Source organism: Oryza brachyantha, chromosome 2, assembly GCF_000231095.2.
Source record: "Oryza brachyantha chromosome 2, ObraRS2, whole genome shotgun sequence".
Taxonomy (NCBI): domain Eukaryota; kingdom Viridiplantae; phylum Streptophyta; class Magnoliopsida; order Poales; family Poaceae; genus Oryza; species Oryza brachyantha.
In genome coordinates, this window is record NC_023164.2 from 23,902,991 (window position 1) to 23,924,511 (window position 21,521).

Here is a 21,521-nt window from a genome sequence, read left to right on the forward strand (position 1 = left end):
GATCAGAGGTGTACTACTGTACCCACAAGACACGACTCCACTACACTTGAACGTGCGCCGACATACCACCATGGCATACCGGAAAGGAGACCGTGATAGGACCCGTCACATAACCCTCCCTATTTAATCGCACCGCACTTCAGGTTCCACCCCTTGCTTTACACCAAGTCGGGCAGTCCCCTCTTGTGCCTTGGTAGATCCGGAAGCAGCAAAGACTTTCGTTACACCATGATTGCCCGTCCATACTCCATCACGCCTACCCTTGCCTTGGTACGTCAAATAGTTCGAAGCCATGCTTCAAATCCCACCTTACCCATTTTGGCATGCAGTTAGCACTAAATTACTTCCGGAGTTTCCCGTGAACCGGTCCTTAATTGCCATGGGTGCGACTCTCAAAACCATGCACCCACAGGGCCCACCATTAGCAATATTTTAGTTGACATTAGCCCGAACCGGGTAATGAATCATTATTACAACTATTCAGAACTAAGCATGATTAAATGTGATCCCATGGGCTACTTGTTCTAAGCACGGCTAAGCATTAACCTAGGCCTAACTCTAATCAAGTTACCCTTGGTCTAGCATGAATAAAGTTGGATAATCAACGGCATAATAATAAGGATTACTCGAAAAATAAATACAGTAAATACTTTAATTAAAACAATGCATATTTGAATAAATAAAGCGGGGAATTTGCAATAATGGGTTCAATATGATCAAAGATGAGTGCCACTTGCCTTGCTCTGGCCCCTAGGGTACTACGGCGACGATCTCGAAGTAAACCGGCTCTTCGGTGGGGTCCGAATCTAAGCGACAAAGCACAAAAATAAATAAAACAGGCACCAACTCTACTGCAACAGTAAAAGAAAGTATTTTTAATGGATTCTTGACAATTTTATGAATTTAATAAAATTTGAATGGGAATAAACGGAGACTAGATGAATTAGTTATGAATTTTAGAAGTTTTCTGGGTTTTTAACTAAACAGGAAAATCCTAAATCAATTATTGCGCAATTAATGGAGCTGCTGACGTCAGCGAGGAGAGAGGAGGCGCTGACGGCTGATAGGTGGGGTCCACCTGTCGGTGAGGGAGAGAGGGGAGGAGGGGCCGACAGCTGGGCCCGGGAGGAGAGAGGGAGGGGACTGGCTGACGCGCGGGACCCGCGGGGAGGAGAGAGGGGCGAGAGGGGAGGCCGACGGCTGACGAGCGGGACCCACTCGTCAGCGGCCCAAAGCAGAGGAGGAGGGGGAGGCGGCCTCGGCCGGGAGGGGAACACGGCGCCGACGGCGAGGACCGACGGCGCGAGGGCGACGGCATCGGCCGACGACTGGAGGGCAATGACGGCGACGGCGGCGCACGGTGTCGGGGCGATGGCGACGGCGCACGGGAGGTGGAGGCGGGCGCCGGCAGCGGCGGCACGGCGAGCGTCGACAGCGGCGGCACGGCGACCCCGTGGCGACGGCGAGGAGGCATGCCTGGCGACGGCGCGGGTGGCCCGGCGGTGACGGCGTGGACGAGCGAGAGGAGGAGAGTGAGGTGGGGATGCTCACCGGCGACGGCGACGGTGGTGGCGAGTCGGCGAGGACCGGGAACGTGTGATGGCGCAGCTCCGCGGTGGCGAACGGCAATGACGCGAGGAAACGGACGTGGCGACGAGACGGGCAAGTGCGGTGGCGAAGGGGATGGAGAGGCGACGAAGGGCGTGGGGTGCCCACCGGCGGCGACGAAGGCCGGAGGAGGGTTGGCGACGTCGAGGCGGAGGCGACGGCGCGGCTGGACGGCGACGACGGGCGGCAGAGGGCGAGATCGCACGTCGGCGGCGAACAGTGGGGCATGGCGGCGGCTCGGTGGCGGAGGGGAAAACAGCGGCAGCGTGGCGGCGAGGAGGGGATTTTATAGGGGGGCTGGCGCGGCTAGGGCGGCGAGGTAGTTGGAGACCGAGTCGGCGACGCGGCGGACTCGGCGGCGGCCGTTGCGGCGGCGGCGCGGCGTCCGGAGGAGTCGGGGTGGAGGCGGACTCGGCCGATGACCGGGCTCGGTCGCTGATAGGCGGGGCCCGCCTGTCAGTGGCTCAAGGGAGGAGGGAGGTGGCGGCGTACTTCGCGGGCGCGGACGCGGCGCGGCACGCTGGGCCGAGGCAGCAGCCCAGGAAGGAGGGATGAGGGCGCGCGCGCGGAGGGGAGTGGCCGGCTTGGCTGTGCCGGCCGAGCGGGGAGAAGACCGGCTCGGCTGGGCCGGCCCGGGAAGGAAGAGGGGAAAAAGAAAAAGAGAGGAGGAAAATTGGACTTCGGCCCAATTTGAGAAGGAAGGGAAAAATAAAGGAAAAATGAGTGGAAAAAGGAAGGCCCCACTTTTGCTGAGTTTTAAATTAATTTGCTGGGCCAAACTTTATACTTCTTTAATTTGAGTTTAAATCTAGTTAATCGATTTGCGAACCACGATTTAATTAAATTAATTTCTTTTAGAGAGATTTTTCCTGAGTTAATTAAGCCAATTATTATTTACAAATTTCTTTTACAAATTTAGGCTTGGAACAAAACTCCGGGTGTGACAGTTCATGAAGGCATTAAAAATACATTGGAAATAGATAAAGTAATTTATAATGGTCATGTGATTTGATAAATGTAGTATATTATAGTCTTTTTGTGTTTGTATTGTTATGCGTGGGAAAGTGGAAAAGAAAGTTTTGGGTTAGAGAGAGTATTAAGGTTACATCGAAAGATATTTTTAAGTCACTTTAATGGTTAGTTTTTAAATTCTGAATTGTTTATATTGTCTTTCAAGTTTCTAATCGGTTGGAGATTCATTGTTGTGACTATTTTAAATATAATACATGCTTATATTTAAAATGGATGGACTATTTGGGATGAAATACTATCTGAATTCTGAAATGGTTGATAATTATAGCCAACTTATAATTGTATAAGAACACCTACAGCTAACCTTCTCCATTGCCACGTATGTAAATATGATGACATAGAGGGAAGAAAGAGAAAAGGTTATCGTTATGCACATCAACGGCTATTAGCATCTATTGATGAAAAATTTGTTACTTAAGGTAGATAAAAATAAATAATAAAAAACATATTTTGTTATATTGATTAAGATAACATACCTACTCTACATTTATATGGATTAGAAAAGGATCGGTTCCAAACTCAGCTTTTGAATGTGCCTTAGATCCTGTGTGGGGAGCTTCTCTCAGCTACAGCTTTTCCCAAAAGTTGCTTCTGTCAGAAGCCATCTCGAATGGTAACTTCTGAGAATCTGTAGTTATAGATTCTAAAAAATAAACTAAGAATCCAGAAGCTGGGTTTATGAGCTTTTTCAGATTCTCAGAAACTGACTATCAAATTACTGCTTCTCAGAATCTAAAGCTCCCCAAACATGCCCTTAATTGACTTCGTATCCTCTTTATGTAAAATTCAGATATACGGAGACCGATCCAACCACCACACGGCCCACACCCGAGCTCAGGGCCCATGCCCATATATTATCGAATATCTGGGCCAGGTGTTAGCGCTGGGCTGAAGCATAGCTGAAGTTAGCATGGCCCATTTAAGCTAAATCACATATGGGCCGGCTGGTGCGATTGCCATAGACAGATCACGAGATCAGCCTTGCCTCTCCTACCACGCGCCGTATCACGTGCACCCCCAGCCGTCCGATCCGCTTCTGTCAGTTCCACAGCCAGATCTCCGTACCGGACTGATCGATGACGACGCGTACGTGGCTGACCGGTGGGCCCATCCGGCCGGTGGCTTGTATTAATTGGACGCAGATTCGATGACATTCCTGTGATATTATTGGTGACATTGAGTCATTGACGTGCGAGACTCACATGTATCTAAATCCACGTGGGTGGACGCAAATTCGATAACATTACCGTAACATTCTTAGTGACATTAAATCACTAATCCATATGTGCCAGATCTATGTAGATCCAATACGTCAGTGACTCAATGTCATTAAAATATCATATGATAATGTCACCGAATCCAAGTCACATGTGGATCCTATTAGTCAGTGACTTAATGTGGCCGAGAAGTTCACGGGCAGTAGGATCGAATCCGTGTCCGTATTAATTAGCCCGGCGCGCGTCGCGTCGACTGTGCGCGCTCACTTCCTGCCGTCTCGGAGATCAAAGTAAACGCGTCCTCCTCCTCCTCCGCCCCACGTATAAATTCTGCGTCAACCCCGGACGCGCCGCTGCTCGATCGACCGGCCTCGGGCGAGCACGCGCGGACCGATCAAATTGATCGATGCTGCTCTCTGTCTCCCGGCTCGTCCACAGATCGTCTTGCCGTGGCCCTGAGGCCCCTGACTGCCTCGGCCTCCGCTCCCTCCTCGTCGCCGATGCCGCAGCCCCGGCTGGCCGCGTCGTGACGCGGACGATGGTGGCGACGCGTGTCCAGGAGACGACGAACCGCGAGGGGGAGTGCAGCGGCGGTTGCATTGACGAGGAGGAGGGGGGGAAGGAGGACGGCGACGATGGCAATGAGGGGTACTGGGTGGCGTACGGGCGTCGGGGACGGATGCGCCGGCTGCCGCCGCCGCTCCCGTCGCTCCGGGCCGCATTGAGGCGGACGCGAACCGAGGACGGGAGGCTCGTGATCACGGAAGCGCCCGCCGGCGCCAGGCCGCCCGAGTACATCCGCGCACGGCGCTGCGGCGGGCGCCTGACATTAATGAAGCTCGTCGAAAGGAATTACTTCTACCCGTGTCCGGCGCTGGCTGGCCCCTCGCCGGCGCAAGAGGACGAGGACGAGGACGACATTGTAACCATGGAAGCGGTGAACGACACCTCGACGGCGGGGGCCGTGGGAGAAGGAGTTCGTCGCCACAGGCAGAAGGCGGCGGCGCCTCCGCCGTTGCCTGGAGTTGGATGCTTCGAGGACGTGATCAAATACCACCCGATCGAGAGCACCTCACTGCACAGGCTAAGGATGGTGCATTAAGATTAACAGAGTTACAGATAGGATAACTTTTTGCTGTTTAATTCATACAGGTAGGATACGATACGTTGTAATTTGTAACTATACATGTATAGTACACTAAAATATATACAGTATGTCATTAGCTGCACAAACAACAAAGATTTGTTTGGTGCATCCGTGCATGTGCAGTTGGGGATAGCAATGGGTAAATACCAATCAGGTATTGGTATCTCAGACTCATACACACCAGCAAAAATTCGTATTATCAAAATACTCATACCCGTCACGGGTAGAAAAGTTTCCCAGACCCATACCCACTTAGGTAAACCTTATCCGTCGGGTCACTCATACCGTACAGTTTAAAACAGTCCAAATTGCATGGTTTCCATATAGTATATTACAGTAGACATTAGATACTTAAGACATCACCTATTTATATAGTGTGGTGGAAAAGATATGGATAGTTTAAATACCTAGGGTTTTGGTTAACTAGACTAGGCTAATTTGATATTGGGCCATGATGTTATTTAAACTTACGGGTATTATACCCATGGGTAAACGGGTACGGGGATCATAAGAACGTTTTCATACCCGCGTACTCGGGTGAAGGTATTTGTCTGATTACTTATCTACGCGTGATATATTTAGTTCATACTCAATCCTAATAGAGTAAATACTGATGGGTATCGGGTCACGGGTCACCATTTCCATCTCTATGTGCAGTGTATTTGTGTATAAATGCAGCTGCAGGATGATTGGACGATTGGTTAAATGACTGCAGAAAATTTTCAAGTCAACGATCAACCTTACGCCCTAATAATTTAAATAGACCAGCTTGAATTACATGTGATGCAGAGCTAGACGTATGGGGACAAATTAACATCAGAATCTACCTGGCACGCATGATGCTTCAAGAGGCGTACGCGCATTGATCATGTACTCCCTTCTGAAATATCTATTTGTTTCATATCTTAGCGTATTCTACGATTAAACCTAATTAAATTAATATGATAAAACCCTAAATTATTGTAATATGCTTAGCTCTTTTAAGGGTGTTTTTTCAGATTATATGTGGCTAAAGACCTATATTATCATCATTTATATACCTCAGCTTATATTATAATCTGACTACTTGTGTGTACTTTAAAATAGTTACCTATGTAACTATATTACCATGCCTCCATTACATATTTTAGCGTATATTAATCTGGTTTAATAATTTCGATTACACTAATCCTGAATGAAAACAATAAGAACCTTAATATAGATGACACAGTTTACTTTCTAGCATATGTTTAACCAGTGGTCGGTGGTATGGGAAAAAGGCCAGTTCCCCTACCGTACGAACCGTGGGGTGCCTTGGAAGGGACTTCACGAAGAATTTGATTGGACCCTGATGGCAGGGCCATGTCAAAAGGAGAGGGGTCAGGCTGATTCAATATAGGCATCAGGGTGATCCAACGGCCGACACCTATTGAAAAGGGTGTTAGAGCGAGGGTAGGCGGACAATCTCACCCGCCACAGGGAAATCTATAAAGCGAAGATCCTTTCCACCTGATGCATTTAATATCATATGTGTTTGATATCATATTGGCTTTCTCTACTAGCATGTCTTGCCCCATGCCTCAATATTAATTGAGACAAAGAGTATACATGTCATTTCAGAGACAGATATAAAGGGGTGCACATCTCGCCTTGTCCCATCAATATTATCAATCATGCCCTCATTACTACAATAAAAAATAAGGGGAGGGTCTACAACTTGTGCGTTTGACATGTGGGTTTTCGGTGATGGTTGTTCTTAAGTGTATGATGTGCCTAAATGACTCCGCCAAAAGACGCAAGGGGTATTAACTGGACTCGTGTGGCCATCCCTTCTAGGAACAATGGTATCTCCTTAAGATTATAGAAGGATGACTAAGCCCAAAACGAAAAATAAGGATGCGTCGATCTCTCTACCAGATAAATATCATAAAAACATCATATGTGTATTACACCTTCACGTGGCATGAACTATATACTCGTTTGGCCTTGATCTCTGTTTAATTTACTAATTCCTCCACCCACATAAAACAATACTAGATCTCGTGTTCCTTTGACCGAACCCAAAGAGAGGTCGTCGTGATCTTCCGCTGGAATAGTTCACCCTCCATATGTAATGATTATTTATTTTGCTGCGATTTAATGTATATTAGATGTATTTTAACTATAAATTGCATTTTCGCATATTTATATAAGTATTTTGTAGTAAAGAGAATGGTCAAAAGTAAAAAAAAAATCAATGACTTCGTCTATTTATATACGGTTGAGTGTTATATTTCACTCGAAGAAACGTGCATGGGCATTTCCCCGGATAAATAGATAAATATCTTATCCTTTTTGTCCCCTGTAATAAGACTCTTCGTGTATATATATCTTCTGAAAATCTCCATTGGTTCGTATATGGTGCACTAGTACTCTAGTGTGTTTATACGCGCATAATAAATTGCCGACGTCATATCATAATATCTCGAAGAGGAAAGTTCAGGAAAAATAATATCGAAAAGAGGAAAAATGGATATCTAACCACAAGAAAGATTGTGTGTGTCGGCTGCTGTTTCAACTTTCACGGGTGCAAATGGCTGTGCCACCCAGAAATGAGCCAGGTGGCCGTCTTCCCCAGCCAACTACCCGGGAAAGCGAAGCGAGGTATGTACAGGGAGGACTCGCGCGCCATGATTTTTGTCAACTTTGAAGCTGCGCTGGCGAGGTTACCTGCTTCTCCATTGTTGTTTCTGAAACAACGGGTGCTGTCTAAAGGGATCCATCATTAATTACAGCAGAATCATCAAAAAGTTCTTACCGGAATATACACAAACGTTCTACTAAGAGCAATTATAATAACATGCTATAAACCGGTAAAATGCTGATGTGGAGGAGAGAGGGAAGGAGAGAGAGGAGAAGCGGGTTGTAAGCTTATAGCTAGTTTAGACACAAGAATCAAGAAACTATGTGAGAGAGACATGTGGATCATGTAATAATGATAAAGAACTAACTATTATATGGATCGGTTGTAATAAGACTACAAAGAGTTTTATAGCCAGCTTGTGGGTTATATTATTAGCCTTGCTCTAAGGTCATTTTCAATGATACTTTCATTTGGCATTAATTAGGTGCCACATCAGATTTTTTGATGACATGACAGAAATTTAATTAGGAAAGAGAAGAGAACACTTTCATTCTAGTGAAAAACTCATGGCGTTGTTTTCAAGCAAATGAAAGCCAGATGAAAGTGTATTGAGGCCAAACCTTTCTTTCATCTGGATCTCGTGCGGGTCCACCTCCTATTTTACTCTCATACAGGAATTTAATGGTCTATCAAATTTATGAAATTGTGAAATAAAAATGATCGCTGAGAGATATCCTTTCATTTTACAGAACAAAACCAGAATACTGACGTTTCACACTTAGAAAGTGTGAAATGAAAGAGACCACTGAGAATGACATAATAACAATCGGAGCTCTTGGGTGGTGTTTGAGATAGATATGGTTTAATATTAAAAAATATCTGAACTTTTGGTACTTATTTAAGGTATAAATAACTGAATTAACTACTAAAAAACCTTCTTATAAATACCATGTAAATAACTTTTATATAAAAATTCCATGTACAAAATCCATAAGCGGAAATAGCTCATTCTTGGCTACGGTTTGTAGGAGCATTTCTAGCGGTTCATCTAAATTTGATACATTTGGATGAGCATCTAAAATATATTTTCTCTTTTGTATTAGTTATCACTTTAATAGAATATTCATATTACATCCTCCATGTATATTATCAATAGTTTTCAACCACATTCTCTTATGTTTTCCTCCATATGGGAATGCTCTATTTTCCTAGCAGCTCATCCAAAATGATGATCCATATTGCCATTTGAATGATTATTTAAAAGTATCCTTTGTTCATATTTGTTGTCACTTCAATAGAATATTTTGTAACCACATTCTCTTGTATTGTTCTTTCTCTTCCCTCTTGAAATTGGACGTTGAGTTATGAAGTGAATAGAGAAAAACTTGAAAACTCCAAATAATATCGCTCTCTTTTCAATATAAAGGATGCTCTATTTTTAAAAGGGTGGATGGAGTATTTGCTGAAGTACCTCTTTTTCTCACGTATTTTATTTCCGAGACAGAGGATTGGATGTAATATCTGCCAGGAATACTTAAAACAGCCATGAGAATTATTATGGAATAAAATGAGAAAAGAACAAACAGCTTTTCTAAAAGGGCTGCCGTTTGCTGCACTGCCCAAAACCCATAAAGGTAGAAACAGAAAGCCCATTCGGTCTAACACAAAGGCGAGAGGGAAAGTGATGATCAGTTTGATCGCTCTTGAAGCAACACGTGTGCTCGGAGGCAGTCACACGGCGCCGACCGGTGTACCTTTCCCAACCAACAACAACGCATCTGCTGCGCGTGGGGCGAATCTCCTTTTGCACCTTTTTCCCTTTCCCGTTTTCGCTATGGATTTACAGCTAGCCAGCCTCATCTCCTGAACGAGACAGACGCCATTACTCTAACATAATTTTCATCGTATGTTCGTAACATGATCACTAATATATGTATCTAGGAGACGTTCAGATGTGCCTTTCATCGTGACGTGATCATCGATATGTATTTGAGAGATAAGTGGGTCAGAGATAAAATAATATTAGAGGATCTCAATCTGCCGTAGACATGTTCAGGCGAAGTCAAGAGTAGACGACCACAGCATTTGAGCACATGCACTGGCCCCCAAGCTAAATTGCTAGCAGAACACACTCTCGTAAAAATCTTTGCACCCCCATGTTAGGCCTAAAGGGACCATGTTTTCTCTAGGCTATATGTCGCTTCTCTAGTTCTGGTTTGTGCTGCGTGTTTGTCATCTCGCGTATCATGAATTCACGACCGAGAAAGGAAGAATTCAGCGAAAGCCGGCATGTGATGCTCTGTTGCTGCTGCTGCCTCGTGACTCGATCGTTGTCGCGGCGACGTAACAGAAGTGGTGGAGCAAACGGAGGGAAACGAAGAGCTCAGAAGAAGCATTTTTGTAACCAAACAAATGCCATCACCTGTATATCGATTCTTGATTTCTTTCTACGCAGGATCTAATTTTTATGCCGAGGGTTCAATGTTGGCCGAGTGCCTTTTTTCAGGAAGTGTAGTATAAAAGTTAGTTTGACAGGCAGCAAAAGAAACACGGCAGTTGTCAAATCGGTATAAAGCTATTTTCCGCGATATGATGATTGGATACACAGTTGATACGGACACATCACATGCAATGAGTTGTTGACTCAGGTTCTATAAATATTCTCCGTTTTGGTTAAGAGTATGATCAAAATATTAAAACTTTGACTACTTTTTTTAAATATATATTTTGCAAGCACTAGGTAATTAACAACCGTACGTGTTCTTTTGTGTGACAAAGATAAAAGATAAAAAAAATCTGATTTTTATTATAACTATCACATGTTACAAACATTGAACTTAAATACTACAGAGGTAAAACACCTATTTTATATATAAATGATATAGTCAACTTTTATATAGAAACTTTTAAAATACATCGTTTAGTCGTTTGAAACATGTACACAAAAACCAAAAAAATATTATGTCTAAAAAGAACACACCCAACATGTATAGATGAATAAAAATATCACTTTAATATATTTATTTACTATTTTATATATTTAATAAATAATTACAATCTAATATATATTGTTTAGAAGATAATGTCGTTTTCTAAAACAACGAGAATAATTAAAGGACTATACATGGCGTGGGGAGTGGAGACAAACGCAGAAAGCCAGTAATAGTCGGGCATACTAGAGTACATCTCTGCTGTTAAATAATCAATCACACAGAGTAATAATAGAATTGTATAGACACGTATAAAGGTGTTTATTAGCTAACTGTCTCAATCGTTACATAAGAAAATCTGGTGACGTGGAGGAAAGAGAGGGAATGAGAGACGGCAATGACTTATAGTCAACTCTTAACATTTATTAAAAGTAAACTTTCGTGGATAAAAAGAAAGCTGTGTAAAATATTTTTTTGCATTAATGAAGAAAACCATACTTAACTCTGTCTTGTACGTATTATTATAAAATAGGTTTTTGTTGTTGACTTGTTGGATTATATAAGAGTCGCTAATATGCTTTACCTTTGAACATGCCCTAATGTATTAAATAAAATAATACATTTTCCGTCAAAATGCAGAGTAACTAAATGACATTTATTTTGAGACCGGAAAATACCCTTCATCTCGATAATGGGGATGATTGTTTGAATTTTTTATGTAAAAAAAAAGTAAGAAAGGACATATTTGTAAAAGAAAAAAATTTTGAATAAAAGTTTTATGTATGTATTCTTAGTAATCTAAAAGCCAATGATAAAAAATTTTGGTAAAAAACCCCAAAATCAACTTTAAATTTAAGGTTAAAAATTTAAATTTTGCTTATAAGCATAGGGGCGATTGTTTGTTTCTCATGGAAAAAACTAAACCACATATTTACAAATAAAAAATAATTTGTGAATAAAAAAATTATACACATATTTCTAGAGATCTAAAAGCATGTGCAGATATTGACCCCACTCAAATTTAATATGTAGTGTAAGTAAAAAAAAATTGAGCACACTAGTAATCTTAATAAGGTGCCCCACTCAATTTTTAGGCTAGATCCGCTCCTGTCTAGAAAGCCGAGCTTAAAAAATAAGCTTCAATAGAACAAAATTCAACTTCGAAACTATTTAGATTTTAGCTTATAAGTATAAATATAAGTAAAATGATGCGGGACAAGTGACTGTGGAATCAAGGAATTCATTCTAAATAGTCCTTAGATGTTCTCAGGAATAGAGTAACACTGAAAAATGTCTACTCACTTCCGAACTAAACGAATTTGTGAGAATGAATCTGGAATAACCACTCATATCGTATGGACTCGTTCTGAGAAATCGAAAGGAGGGACCACGTCACTCAACAGCTGGCACAGGCTGCGGCCGCTCGGCGCGCACGCATCATCAGCATCTGCGCCGTCCATCTGGGGGGCCAGGCAAAGGCCTCGTTTAGTTCTTAAATTTTTTTTCTAAAAATATCACATTAATTTTTTATATTTAAATTAAACATTAAATATAGATGAAACAAAAACTAATTGCACAGTTATAGAAGAAATCTTGAGACGAATCTTTTGAGCCTAATTAGCCCATAATTAGCCATAAGTGTTACAGTAAACAACATATGCTAATGACGAATTAATTAGGCTCAAAAGATTCATCTCGCGGTTTCTAGGCTAGCCGTAAAATTCATTTTTTCATTTGTGTTTAAAACCCTCTTTTAACATTCGGTTAAATATTTGACGTGACGCTTCTTCCTGCGATACGCCGAGGAAGCGGCACACGGCTACCCCACGTGGGGCCCACCACGCGCGGTGCATCGAGTGGGCTGTGGGGACGGGGGACTCTGGTCATTTGGATGGACCGTTGCTGTTAAAAACTCCAATTAAACAGACTTATTACGGAACAGCGGCAACGGGGACCTCCATCTATCAAGTATTCCCAAATGAACCCAAATGGTTTTGTTTTTTCTTATCCATGCTACCAATCATCTACCCGTACAATATTTTTTGTTGCTCTATTGAGCTAGGAGGGGCAGAAGAAAGATGCTTACACATGCACAATCACAAGTGAACTTTAAGATGATATATATGGATGGATCTTATAATCTTGAATCATTCCTGCCAATCTCACGATTATTTCTATAAAATCATTATTTTATTCGAATTACGGTGGGTTGTTTCCTCTTAGCTCTATTAAGCATCCACAAAGTGGTTTTCCCTATCCATTAGGGCTCATTTGGAATAAAGGAGCTGTGACAGATTTTGAAGGATTAGATTCATTCGGACAAAATTCTTATATGGCCATTTGGAACGAAGGAATGCTCTTCTAAACCCCTTTGTAATTCCTTAGAAATGACTTGAAACATATAAATTTTGGAGGATTTTTAACATGAGGTCCAACCTCTTAGAAAAAAATTTCACCGTGTCTATCTCTCTCTTTTAATTTCTGGTTTTTCCCGCGCTAAGTCCAAATGGTTCTTCATATAGCTTTTCTATGTCTCTCCGATCCATAGGATTTGGATTAATAGGTTACTTAAGTCCTTTTTTTCTATTTCTATTTTTTTTGAGAAATCTGTATTTAAAAGGAGCCCTTGGTCATTTTATGTAATTAACTTGCTTCGGAGCAAGAACATTTTCAAAGAGTTTTAGCAACGTACCCAAGGCATTTACATAACATGAAATATTGGTAATTCACAACTTGTAAATACATGGTTGTTCACATAATTATTAATGATTTGGGAAAAAAATGTTGTGGAGCAAGACAAAGCAAAACAAGTGGCTTTGGGGAAAGCAATTACAAAGACAATAAAAGAAAGTAGCCATAACATTAGATACATTATGTAAATGTGTCATAACACCAGTTCTACCATTATCTTAAGCTGATGTAGGTCTTGTATTCTCATCCTTTCAGTCAATGCCTAATGATTTGGTGTGGTCTCATGTCTTACCGATCGATCTTCATCGACGGCTCAAAACATGGCCTCATAAGAACATCTTTAAGAAAATGATCAAATGGCTATATATATATATATATATGAAATTATAGTAATTATACTAAAAAATAATCTTGAAAGATATTACTCGTATGACTTGCTATGCTATTTAAATCACTTTCTCACAATAAAGTATCCATGGGTCCTATAGGGATGGACCAATAATTAAAGAGTGGATATGGAGAGTCTTCTCGAGGTGTTTGAATTTCAAAATTATAATAGTGATAAATAATCTTTATGATTTGGAGAGCGAGGATGAAAAAGCCGCTGAAGTACATATCAATTTGAAGATATTATCATTTCACACGAATGACTAAACTAAAAACTAGAGAGACAAATTTTAGCGTATTCTTACGTATGCTCCAAAACGCCGTAAGTAAAATTATAATAAAAAGGAATACTCCTATATTTTAGTGTTTAGTACTATATTACTAGTAGTCGTATATGGAAGTTATACAAGGGCCAGATAGAAAAATCACCAAAACCTTGTCCGCCGTCGTCTTTTTTGCGCAAACTTCCAGACCACCACGCCATATCACCACCTTCCACACCACCGCTGCCCCTTGCTCTCCTCTTCTCCCACTCACTCTCCCACCCGCTCGACCACCGCCGCCTCCTCCTCCACCATTCTCCTCGCCTCCCACCCGGCAAACCCTAGCCCCAGATCCCCTCCTCCCATCCACCTTGCTGCATTTCCACCAGATCCACCGCCTCCGGCTCAGATCCACCCATGCGCCTCCCGGTCCTACTCGTGCTGCTGCTCGCGGCGGCCGCGGAGGCGGAGGCGGCGATGCTGGCGGCGAGGATGGTGCACCGGCTGTCCGACGAGGCTCGGCTCGAGGCGGGCGCGCGCGGGGGGCGGTGGCCCCGTCGCGGGAGCGGGGATTACTACCGCGCGCTGGTGCGGAGCGACCTCCAGCGGCAGAAGCGTCGGGTCGGCGGCAAGTACCAGCTCCTCTCCCTCTCCCAGGGCGGCGGCATCTTCCCCACTGGCAACGACTTAGGCTGGTGAGTAGTTACACTCCCAGCTCTTGCTGTCTCGGGCTTTCCTACCCCCTTCGGATCTTACCGCATTCTTCCTCAACATTTTTGCTCTACCACTGCACTGTAAATGCTGTTGTAGTTCAAAGTAGTGTCGCGGTACAGCCGTTATAGAACAATGCGCCACTATTTTAATACAAACTTGATATTTTCCTTGTGTTGTATGGGTTACATTGTGAATTTGTGATGGGCCAAGCAGCCTCTTGCAGAGTTTACAGTCCAGCTTAGGTTGAGTTCTGAGTTATGGAGTCTATTCTATCTTTGGACGTGCAGGTTATACTACACTTGGGTGGACGTTGGGACGCCAAATACTTCATTTCTGGTCGCATTGGATACTGGGAGTGACTTGTTTTGGGTGCCCTGTGATTGTATCCAGTGTGCGCCATTGTCCAGTTACCATGGAAGTTTGGTATGCATCCCGTTTTTATCAGTACATTGTGATAAGTGTCTATAGATGCACTATTTGGATATGCTCATGGCAATGTGAGCAGATATATAATTTTCCATTGCACGTGCATTCCTTCGTACTTCACCCAGCGCTAACAAGTTAAGTCATAATAAGTAAACATGCAATCATTATATAAATTAATTTGAACAAGCAATTCAGTAGCATGTTTATTTGCTGTTACTTCTGTTGATTATAGAGGAAAGTACGTCTGGGGCCCCTTAGGGCCTACTTTGTTCTGGCAGATCTATGAGCAAGTAAATTGTATTACTCTGTTAATTCCACTCTTGATTTATCTAAAGTTACTGACGCTGGAAATAGATGTACAAAACTAATACTGCTTAATAAATTATCAAACAGTTCGATAAACACAGTATAAGTCAGTTTCACACCTACGTGCATTTTAAGTGAGATAAAAAGTAATTTCCCCAAATTGCCCACTTGGATGATCAAAACCAGTTTGACTTTCTAGTTTAGGAACCCAAGTGGCATTTGTTAGAGGATAGTTTGTTTTATATTTTAAAGCAGGTTTAGTGCTTATTTGCAATAATTGATTGGCAGGTGCTCCGTCATATGTGGAGCATCTATTATGCAGGATAGAGATCTTGGGATTTACAAGCCATCTGAATCTACTACAAGTCGGCATCTGCCCTGTAGCCATGAGCTTTGCTCTCCAGATTCAGGCTGCACAAACCCGAAGCAGCCTTGCCCATACAATATTGATTACTTTTCAGAAAATACAACCAGCTCTGGTTTGCTAATTGAGGATACACTACACTTGGATTCTAGGGAGGGCCATGCACCTGTGAACGCTTCAGTCATTATAGGGTAAGCTTCTTTATCTTCTGCCTTTTCTAATATTAGGATTATTGTACATTTGTGCCATAATTGTACTGTCCCAGTGAGCAAATGGAGTACTTATCAGATTCACTTATTTCCTACTAGGGGTGAACAATAATACAATCACCTGTATGTCTGCATGTACCCCTGACGTGGTACACACTTGGTTAGGTATTAGCATGCATCAGAATATAGAAATGGAATATTTCCACTTTACACACCTAAACTTTGCCAAATGTTAACACACTCAATTATAATATCAAGCATTTAACCCCAACAGTTTGAAAACTAGGTTAGCTACTTAGATTACAGTCTTACACCTTCAGGCGGTCTCAGTGGTAGTTTTGATATCTTGTGAATATGGAAAACAACTCAAGTTGGATTCCCGCCTACTAATCCACCTTCCCAAAGGACTAAACCCAAACCATTGGACTTGTGTGTATAGGTGGGGATTAGGTCCAATGCTGTTATTATTTACTCGTGCATTTCCATTTTATGGCGTTATTGATACATCAATTCATCAATGTACTCTTACAGCAAAGTTATTGAAATTAGATGTTGTGCTTCTATATGAAACAACTCAGGCCTAGTGATTAGTTTGCTTAGTGAGATTTACAACTTTATTGATATAATCTATCCCTGTGTACAGCTGTGGTAGAAAGCAAAGTGGTAGCTATTTGGAAGGTGTTGCACCAGATGGACTTCTTGGTCTTGGAATGGCTGACATCTCGGTGCCTAGTTTCCTTGCAAGAGCTGGATTAGTACGGAATTCCTTTTCAATGTGTTTTAAGAAAGATGATTCTGGGAGAATTTTCTTCGGTGATCAAGGAGTACCTACTCAACTGTCTACACCATTTGTGCCATTGAATGGCAAACTGTGAGTACTCCGTAGCAATAGTTGTATAACAATGTCATCAGTTTATAACAGTCTTGTCCAACTTATACTGAAAGCAACAGAAGTACATCACCTTCCACTCACATGCCTTCTCATTTTCGTTTTTCAGCCAAACTTATGCTGTTAATGTTGACAAATCTTGTATTGGACACAAGTGTCCTGACGGTGCTAGCTTCCTGGCTTTAGTTGACACTGGAACATCCTTCACCAGTCTTCCCCTTGTGGCCTACAAGACTATCACTATGGAGGTAAATGTCTGCCCCTTCAGAGGAAGTCTTTTGGTGGATATCTCCATCTCAGCTGCTGATCTATCATCATTGTGCAGTTCGACAAACAAATTAATGCAACAAGAGCAGCTTCTGGCGATAATCCTTTGGAATTTTGCTACAGTGCCCGGTAATTTTATATTGAAGCAATTTTCTGTTCCATTTTTCTGAGTAATATCAAAACGAGTTATGGTGGTGCACCCACTTAGTTTCTGTCACTTCTGATTGTTTGAGTTATTTTTACAGTCCTCTTGAGATGCCTGATGTTCCGACCATAACTCTGACTTTTGCTGAGAACAAGACCTTCCAGGCCATTAATCCTATACTTCCATTTAATGATAGACAGGTACGTACTTGAGTTGTGTGAGGGAAAAAAATATCAGGCACTAGCGCCAGTAGTAGGGTGCTAAGAGTTATATTGGATCTGTTATGTGATCTATGCCTAAAAAAGCGTTATTTTCCGTGAACCTGTACACTTTACTTCTCTAGTGATTGCTCTTTATTGACTCTTGATTTCATATGTGGCTTCATTTGACCTATTTCCATATTAAAAGAATCGATCCAGCCATCTAGGGCCATCCAAGCTAATTGAAAACACATATTTTTTCCAGATATTTCTCAGCTGTTAAACAGTCATGTTCCCATTCGATATGTTATTATGAGTTGAATATATTTCTCACTGTTGACTGCGTTATGCTGGGAGCCAATAGCTGATAATTTCCTATATTCATTTTTTCCAACTTTAGTAATTTTGCACTTGTTGCATCTGCACATACTATACATATTGAAGTCCCATCATTTAATTTGTTAGTCCACAGTTCAGGTATTGACAGAACCAAACTCTAGTGAAAATTTCCCTGTAGAAATCCATGTTATTTAGATATCATGATTAGTTCATCAACTCATGCAAAACTAAACCACAGGTTATTAGCTGGATGTTGATGTCATCTGGTTTTATATATTTTTACAGGGAGAGCTTGCTGTCTTTTGCTTAGCAGTATTACCATCATCTGATCCTGTTGGGATTATTGGGCGTGAGTGCTTATATTTATGTTGAAATATCTATTGTTTTGGTATTTTATGTTGCCTTACGAGACAATACTGTCGAATGCAGAGAATTTCCTGGTTGGCTATCACGTCGTTTTTGATAGGGAAAATATGAAGCTGGGCTGGTACCGATCTGAATGTAAGCCAGAAACCCGTACAAAATAAATACCAAAAAAACTTCTAACTATAATGTTAACACGTTGCTGATCATCGTGATTTGCAGGCCATGATCTGGACAACAGCACGACAGTGCCCTTAGGCCCGTCACAGCACAACAATCCAGAGGACCCCCTACCGTCAAACGAGCAGCAGACTTCTCCCGCTGTCACACCGGCAGTCGCAGGCAAGGCTCCGTCCTCTAGTGGATCGTCGACTCTACGGAACCTACTTGATAACTCCAACCTGTTGCTGTTACTGACTATGTCCACCGTGTTCTTTATCTCATGAACAAACTCGCTGACAATGATCTAACTTATAGCTCTGTAAATTGTATGTGCCTCGTATATGGTGTTTTTTGTGTTGCTCTAGAGAACTTGGTAAATCAGCTGCGTGCTTCACCCGGTCCCCTTCTGGATGCCGTGCGGATAGGTCGTTTTCCTGCATGCCCAGTGCAGCTGTATATGCAACTACGCAAGTATGTTTCGTGCTTCCATGTGCATTGGAGCACCGGCATTGGGGCATGCATGAGCTGAGCTGATCACCTTGACAAAACTCGTCTTTGTCTCGGTTTACTGTACAAAAAGAGAGCGTATCACTGCACGGATACGCTTAGCTCGTATGGGCGGAGAATCCCCTTTTCTGAGCTACTGTCCAGCGTGCAGCCTTGCAGGTTGCAGCAGGCGGTTTCTTGCTGCCCTGGCTTGCCCTGCTGCTGCACACCACCGCGGCACAGAACCACCGTTCCACATCCACTGCACATTACCCCCATCTTCTCCGCGCTCTCGTCACCCGGTCTCCACTCTCTACACCATTGTTGCCATTGCCTCCATACACCTTCAACTTCAAGCCTTTGTATGTGCTTCTGCTCACTGGCCTGTAGGCATAGCTAGCTAGGCTCCAGTTTTCTTTGTGGTGTGTTATTAACACTCGACTCTCCTCTCCATGGGAGGCGGCATAAAGCGGCTGGTTAGCATGTTGTTGGGAGCGGTCAGTGGCGGGCAGAGGGACAAGAGCGAGAGGATGCAGCGGCGTCGGCAGCTGCTGGTCACAGTGGAGCTCAGGGTCAGGATGGACTGTGAGCGCTGCGAGCGTCAGGTCAGAAGAGCCCTCGCCGGCATGAGAGGTTAGTCCGTCCGTCCGTCCGTCCGGTTGGTCGTCTACCTGCTGGCCCTACGCATGCCTCATTGTTTTCTCTGCACGCTAGCATTGTGCCCAGGGCTTTGCTTTTCCATGTCCCTCGGCTCGGCTCCTCCTGCGTAATGACCATCCTTGTCATTCATGCCTGCTTAAGCTTTTCCCAGCATACTTTCTGCAAACAAATGCAGCATCATATACCACCAGACGAGACTGGCACCTTTCTTTTAGCGATCCTTGGCCCCCCAAAAACACAGAAAGAACCCGTTGCAAATGCATACCAATTCGACCCAAGACGGGCATTGCATTTACGAGTCGTTTGTGAAGCTGTGTGCAGGAGTGCAGCATGTGGAGGTGAGCAGGAGGCAGCAGAAGGTGACCGCCACTGGCAGCTTGGACCCACACGAGGTCCTGCGCAGGATCCAGTCCACGGGGAAGAAGGCCGAACTGTGGCCCCAGTACCCTGGTTACGGCGGCGGCGCCGCCGCCGCCGCCGCGGTGGTCCACTGCGGCCTCGGACCACCGCACGACAGGTGGGCGCCCGCTTGCCACCCGAGGAACATGGACGCCGCCATGGGCGCCGAGCACATCGCCAACTTGTTCAGCGATGACAACCCCAATGCCTGCTCACTCATGTGACGCCTACGCTCTACTTACCCTACTGTCAGTCAGCATTGTGCTTCATACAGTTCGGGTTCACTTCACTCTCTCTGGTTACTCTTGATAGCGGTAGGAGGAGATCACTAGGCAGTGCTTAGTCGAGGTCTAGATTAGCTTCCAGGAGTGTGAGCGGCAGTAAGCTAGCGATATGGGCCAAACTTTAGAAGTTTTAATTATTTCTATGGTGCTATAGAATGGGCCAAAGTTTAGATGAAAACTTTTCCTCTGAATTTAATCTCAGTCTGAGACATAACAAACAGGGGTATTTCAGAAATTAGTAGACGTCCTAAGATCAGAAACATTGGGCTGAGATTTAAGCAGGATCTACGAAGTTAAAGTAATGTTTGGTTTAGGTGACTAATCCACTTTTGTCTTCTTTAGTCTCTAAAAAGAGATTAAAATTGGATTAGTATATTAGTCCCTTCCAGAGATATTTATTAGGACTAAAACTTCATTTCACACCTATCCCCTAACCAAAATTTTTATATATGATGCACTTTTAGTCGATATAACCAAACAGCAGCGGGGACAAAAGATTTTAGTTCTAGACTAATTTTTCGTCCTAAGACAAAGAACCAAACACCACCTAAATATGGTTCGATCCAACGATATTCTGTTCTTTGCATTGCTCGCCGTGATGTCTTTTACGCTTTGTTCTTTTATAGATGAAATATAAAACATTATCCAATTTTTTTATCTTTTATGCTTTGTCCTTTTATAGATGAAATATAAAACATTATCTAATTTTTTTATCTTTTACGCTTTGTTCTTTTATAGATAAAATATAAAACATTATCTGATTTGTTTTATCTTTTACACTTTGTTCTTTTATAGATGAAATATAAAACATTATCTAATTTTTTATCTATTTAATAGTGTAGACATTGAATTTAATTGCTAAAAAGTTAAAAATTTATTTTAGAAAGATGAAATAATGATCTTGTATATATATATTTTCAAATGTTACGCTTACCGTTGCTTTAATGAAAAAGCAGGACAGTGTTGCCTTTGTCAAAAAAAAAATAATGATCTTGTATATAATTTTTTTTAAAAAATAATATCATTTAGTAGTTTGGTGAGCAGGTGCGTAAAAACTGAGAAAAAAACTGATAAAAATCTCCTTACAAGAAAACATCCTAAGTTATACTATCTGAAACAAATATATACAATGTAATGGACATGAGAAAAACTTGAAAAGGTCAGCATCTCTCACCCCCCCCCCCCCCTTTCTTTTCGTTTGAAAACTGCCTCCAAAAGCAGCTCGATCGATGATCATAAGATATCAGAAAACTTTAGTACGTCATGCAGATCAACTTTCCTCTCTTGCCTCTGCCAAATTATTGTGTTATCAGGCAAAGCAGTCCAAGAGTAATGGAGTTGAGTGCACGATGGCACCATCAGATACACGGGGGAAAACTAAAAAAACAGGGTCGCAGATGCTAAAGGTGAAACCGGCTTTTGCGCCAGTGC

The 21,521-nt window shown here is 42.7% G+C and overlaps 3 protein-coding genes across 3 annotated transcripts; all 3 read left to right on the plus strand.

Moving 5' to 3' along the window:
* The first annotated feature begins 4,263 nt into the window (after positions 1-4,263).
* On the plus strand, positions 4,264-5,140 carry LOC121053660. The gene has a single exon (XM_040521458.1). The coding sequence runs from the start codon at positions 4,264-4,266 to the stop codon at positions 4,957-4,959; it is 696 nt and encodes a 231-aa protein (XP_040377392.1). The 3' UTR covers positions 4,960-5,140.
* Positions 5,141-14,118: 8,978 nt separating this feature from the next.
* Positions 14,119-18,744, plus strand: LOC102703934 (aspartic proteinase-like protein 1). Its single transcript, XM_006647836.3, has 10 exons — positions 14,119-14,572; positions 14,879-15,014; positions 15,646-15,878; positions 16,540-16,767; positions 16,895-17,033; positions 17,111-17,181; positions 17,298-17,397; positions 18,022-18,085; positions 18,166-18,237; positions 18,322-18,744. The coding sequence occupies exons 1-10, from the start codon at positions 14,295-14,297 to the stop codon at positions 18,543-18,545; spliced, it is 1,545 nt and encodes a 514-aa protein (XP_006647899.1). The 5' UTR covers positions 14,119-14,294; the 3' UTR covers positions 18,546-18,744.
* A 455-nt stretch (positions 18,745-19,199) lies between these two features.
* LOC102704213 (heavy metal-associated isoprenylated plant protein 20-like) lies at positions 19,200-20,030 on the plus strand. The gene is made up of 2 exons (XM_006647837.3): positions 19,200-19,380; positions 19,729-20,030. Exons 1-2 carry the CDS (start codon positions 19,200-19,202, stop codon positions 20,028-20,030), a joined length of 483 nt encoding a protein of 160 aa, XP_006647900.3.
* The last annotated feature ends 1,491 nt before the right edge of the window (positions 20,031-21,521 follow it).

Excerpts from the sequence above, each read along its gene's own strand:
- LOC121053660 (XM_040521458.1), top strand. The coding sequence starts at position 4,264 with ATGCTGCTCTCTGTCTCCCGGCTCGTCCACAGATCGTCTTGCCGTGGC.
- LOC102703934 (XM_006647836.3), top strand. The coding sequence starts at position 14,295 with ATGCGCCTCCCGGTCCTACTCGTGCTGCTGCTCGCGGCGGCCGCGGAG. Across the intron at positions 15,879-16,539 it reads AACGCTTCAGTCATTATAGG|CTGTGGTAGAAAGCAAAGTG; the intron begins GTAAGCTTCTTT and ends CCCTGTGTACAG. Across the intron at positions 17,398-18,021 it reads TTCCATTTAATGATAGACAG|GGAGAGCTTGCTGTCTTTTG; the intron begins GTACGTACTTGA and ends ATATTTTTACAG.
- LOC102704213 (XM_006647837.3), top strand. The coding sequence starts at position 19,200 with ATGGGAGGCGGCATAAAGCGGCTGGTTAGCATGTTGTTGGGAGCGGTC. Across the intron at positions 19,381-19,728 it reads AGCCCTCGCCGGCATGAGAG|GAGTGCAGCATGTGGAGGTG; the intron begins GTTAGTCCGTCC and ends AGCTGTGTGCAG.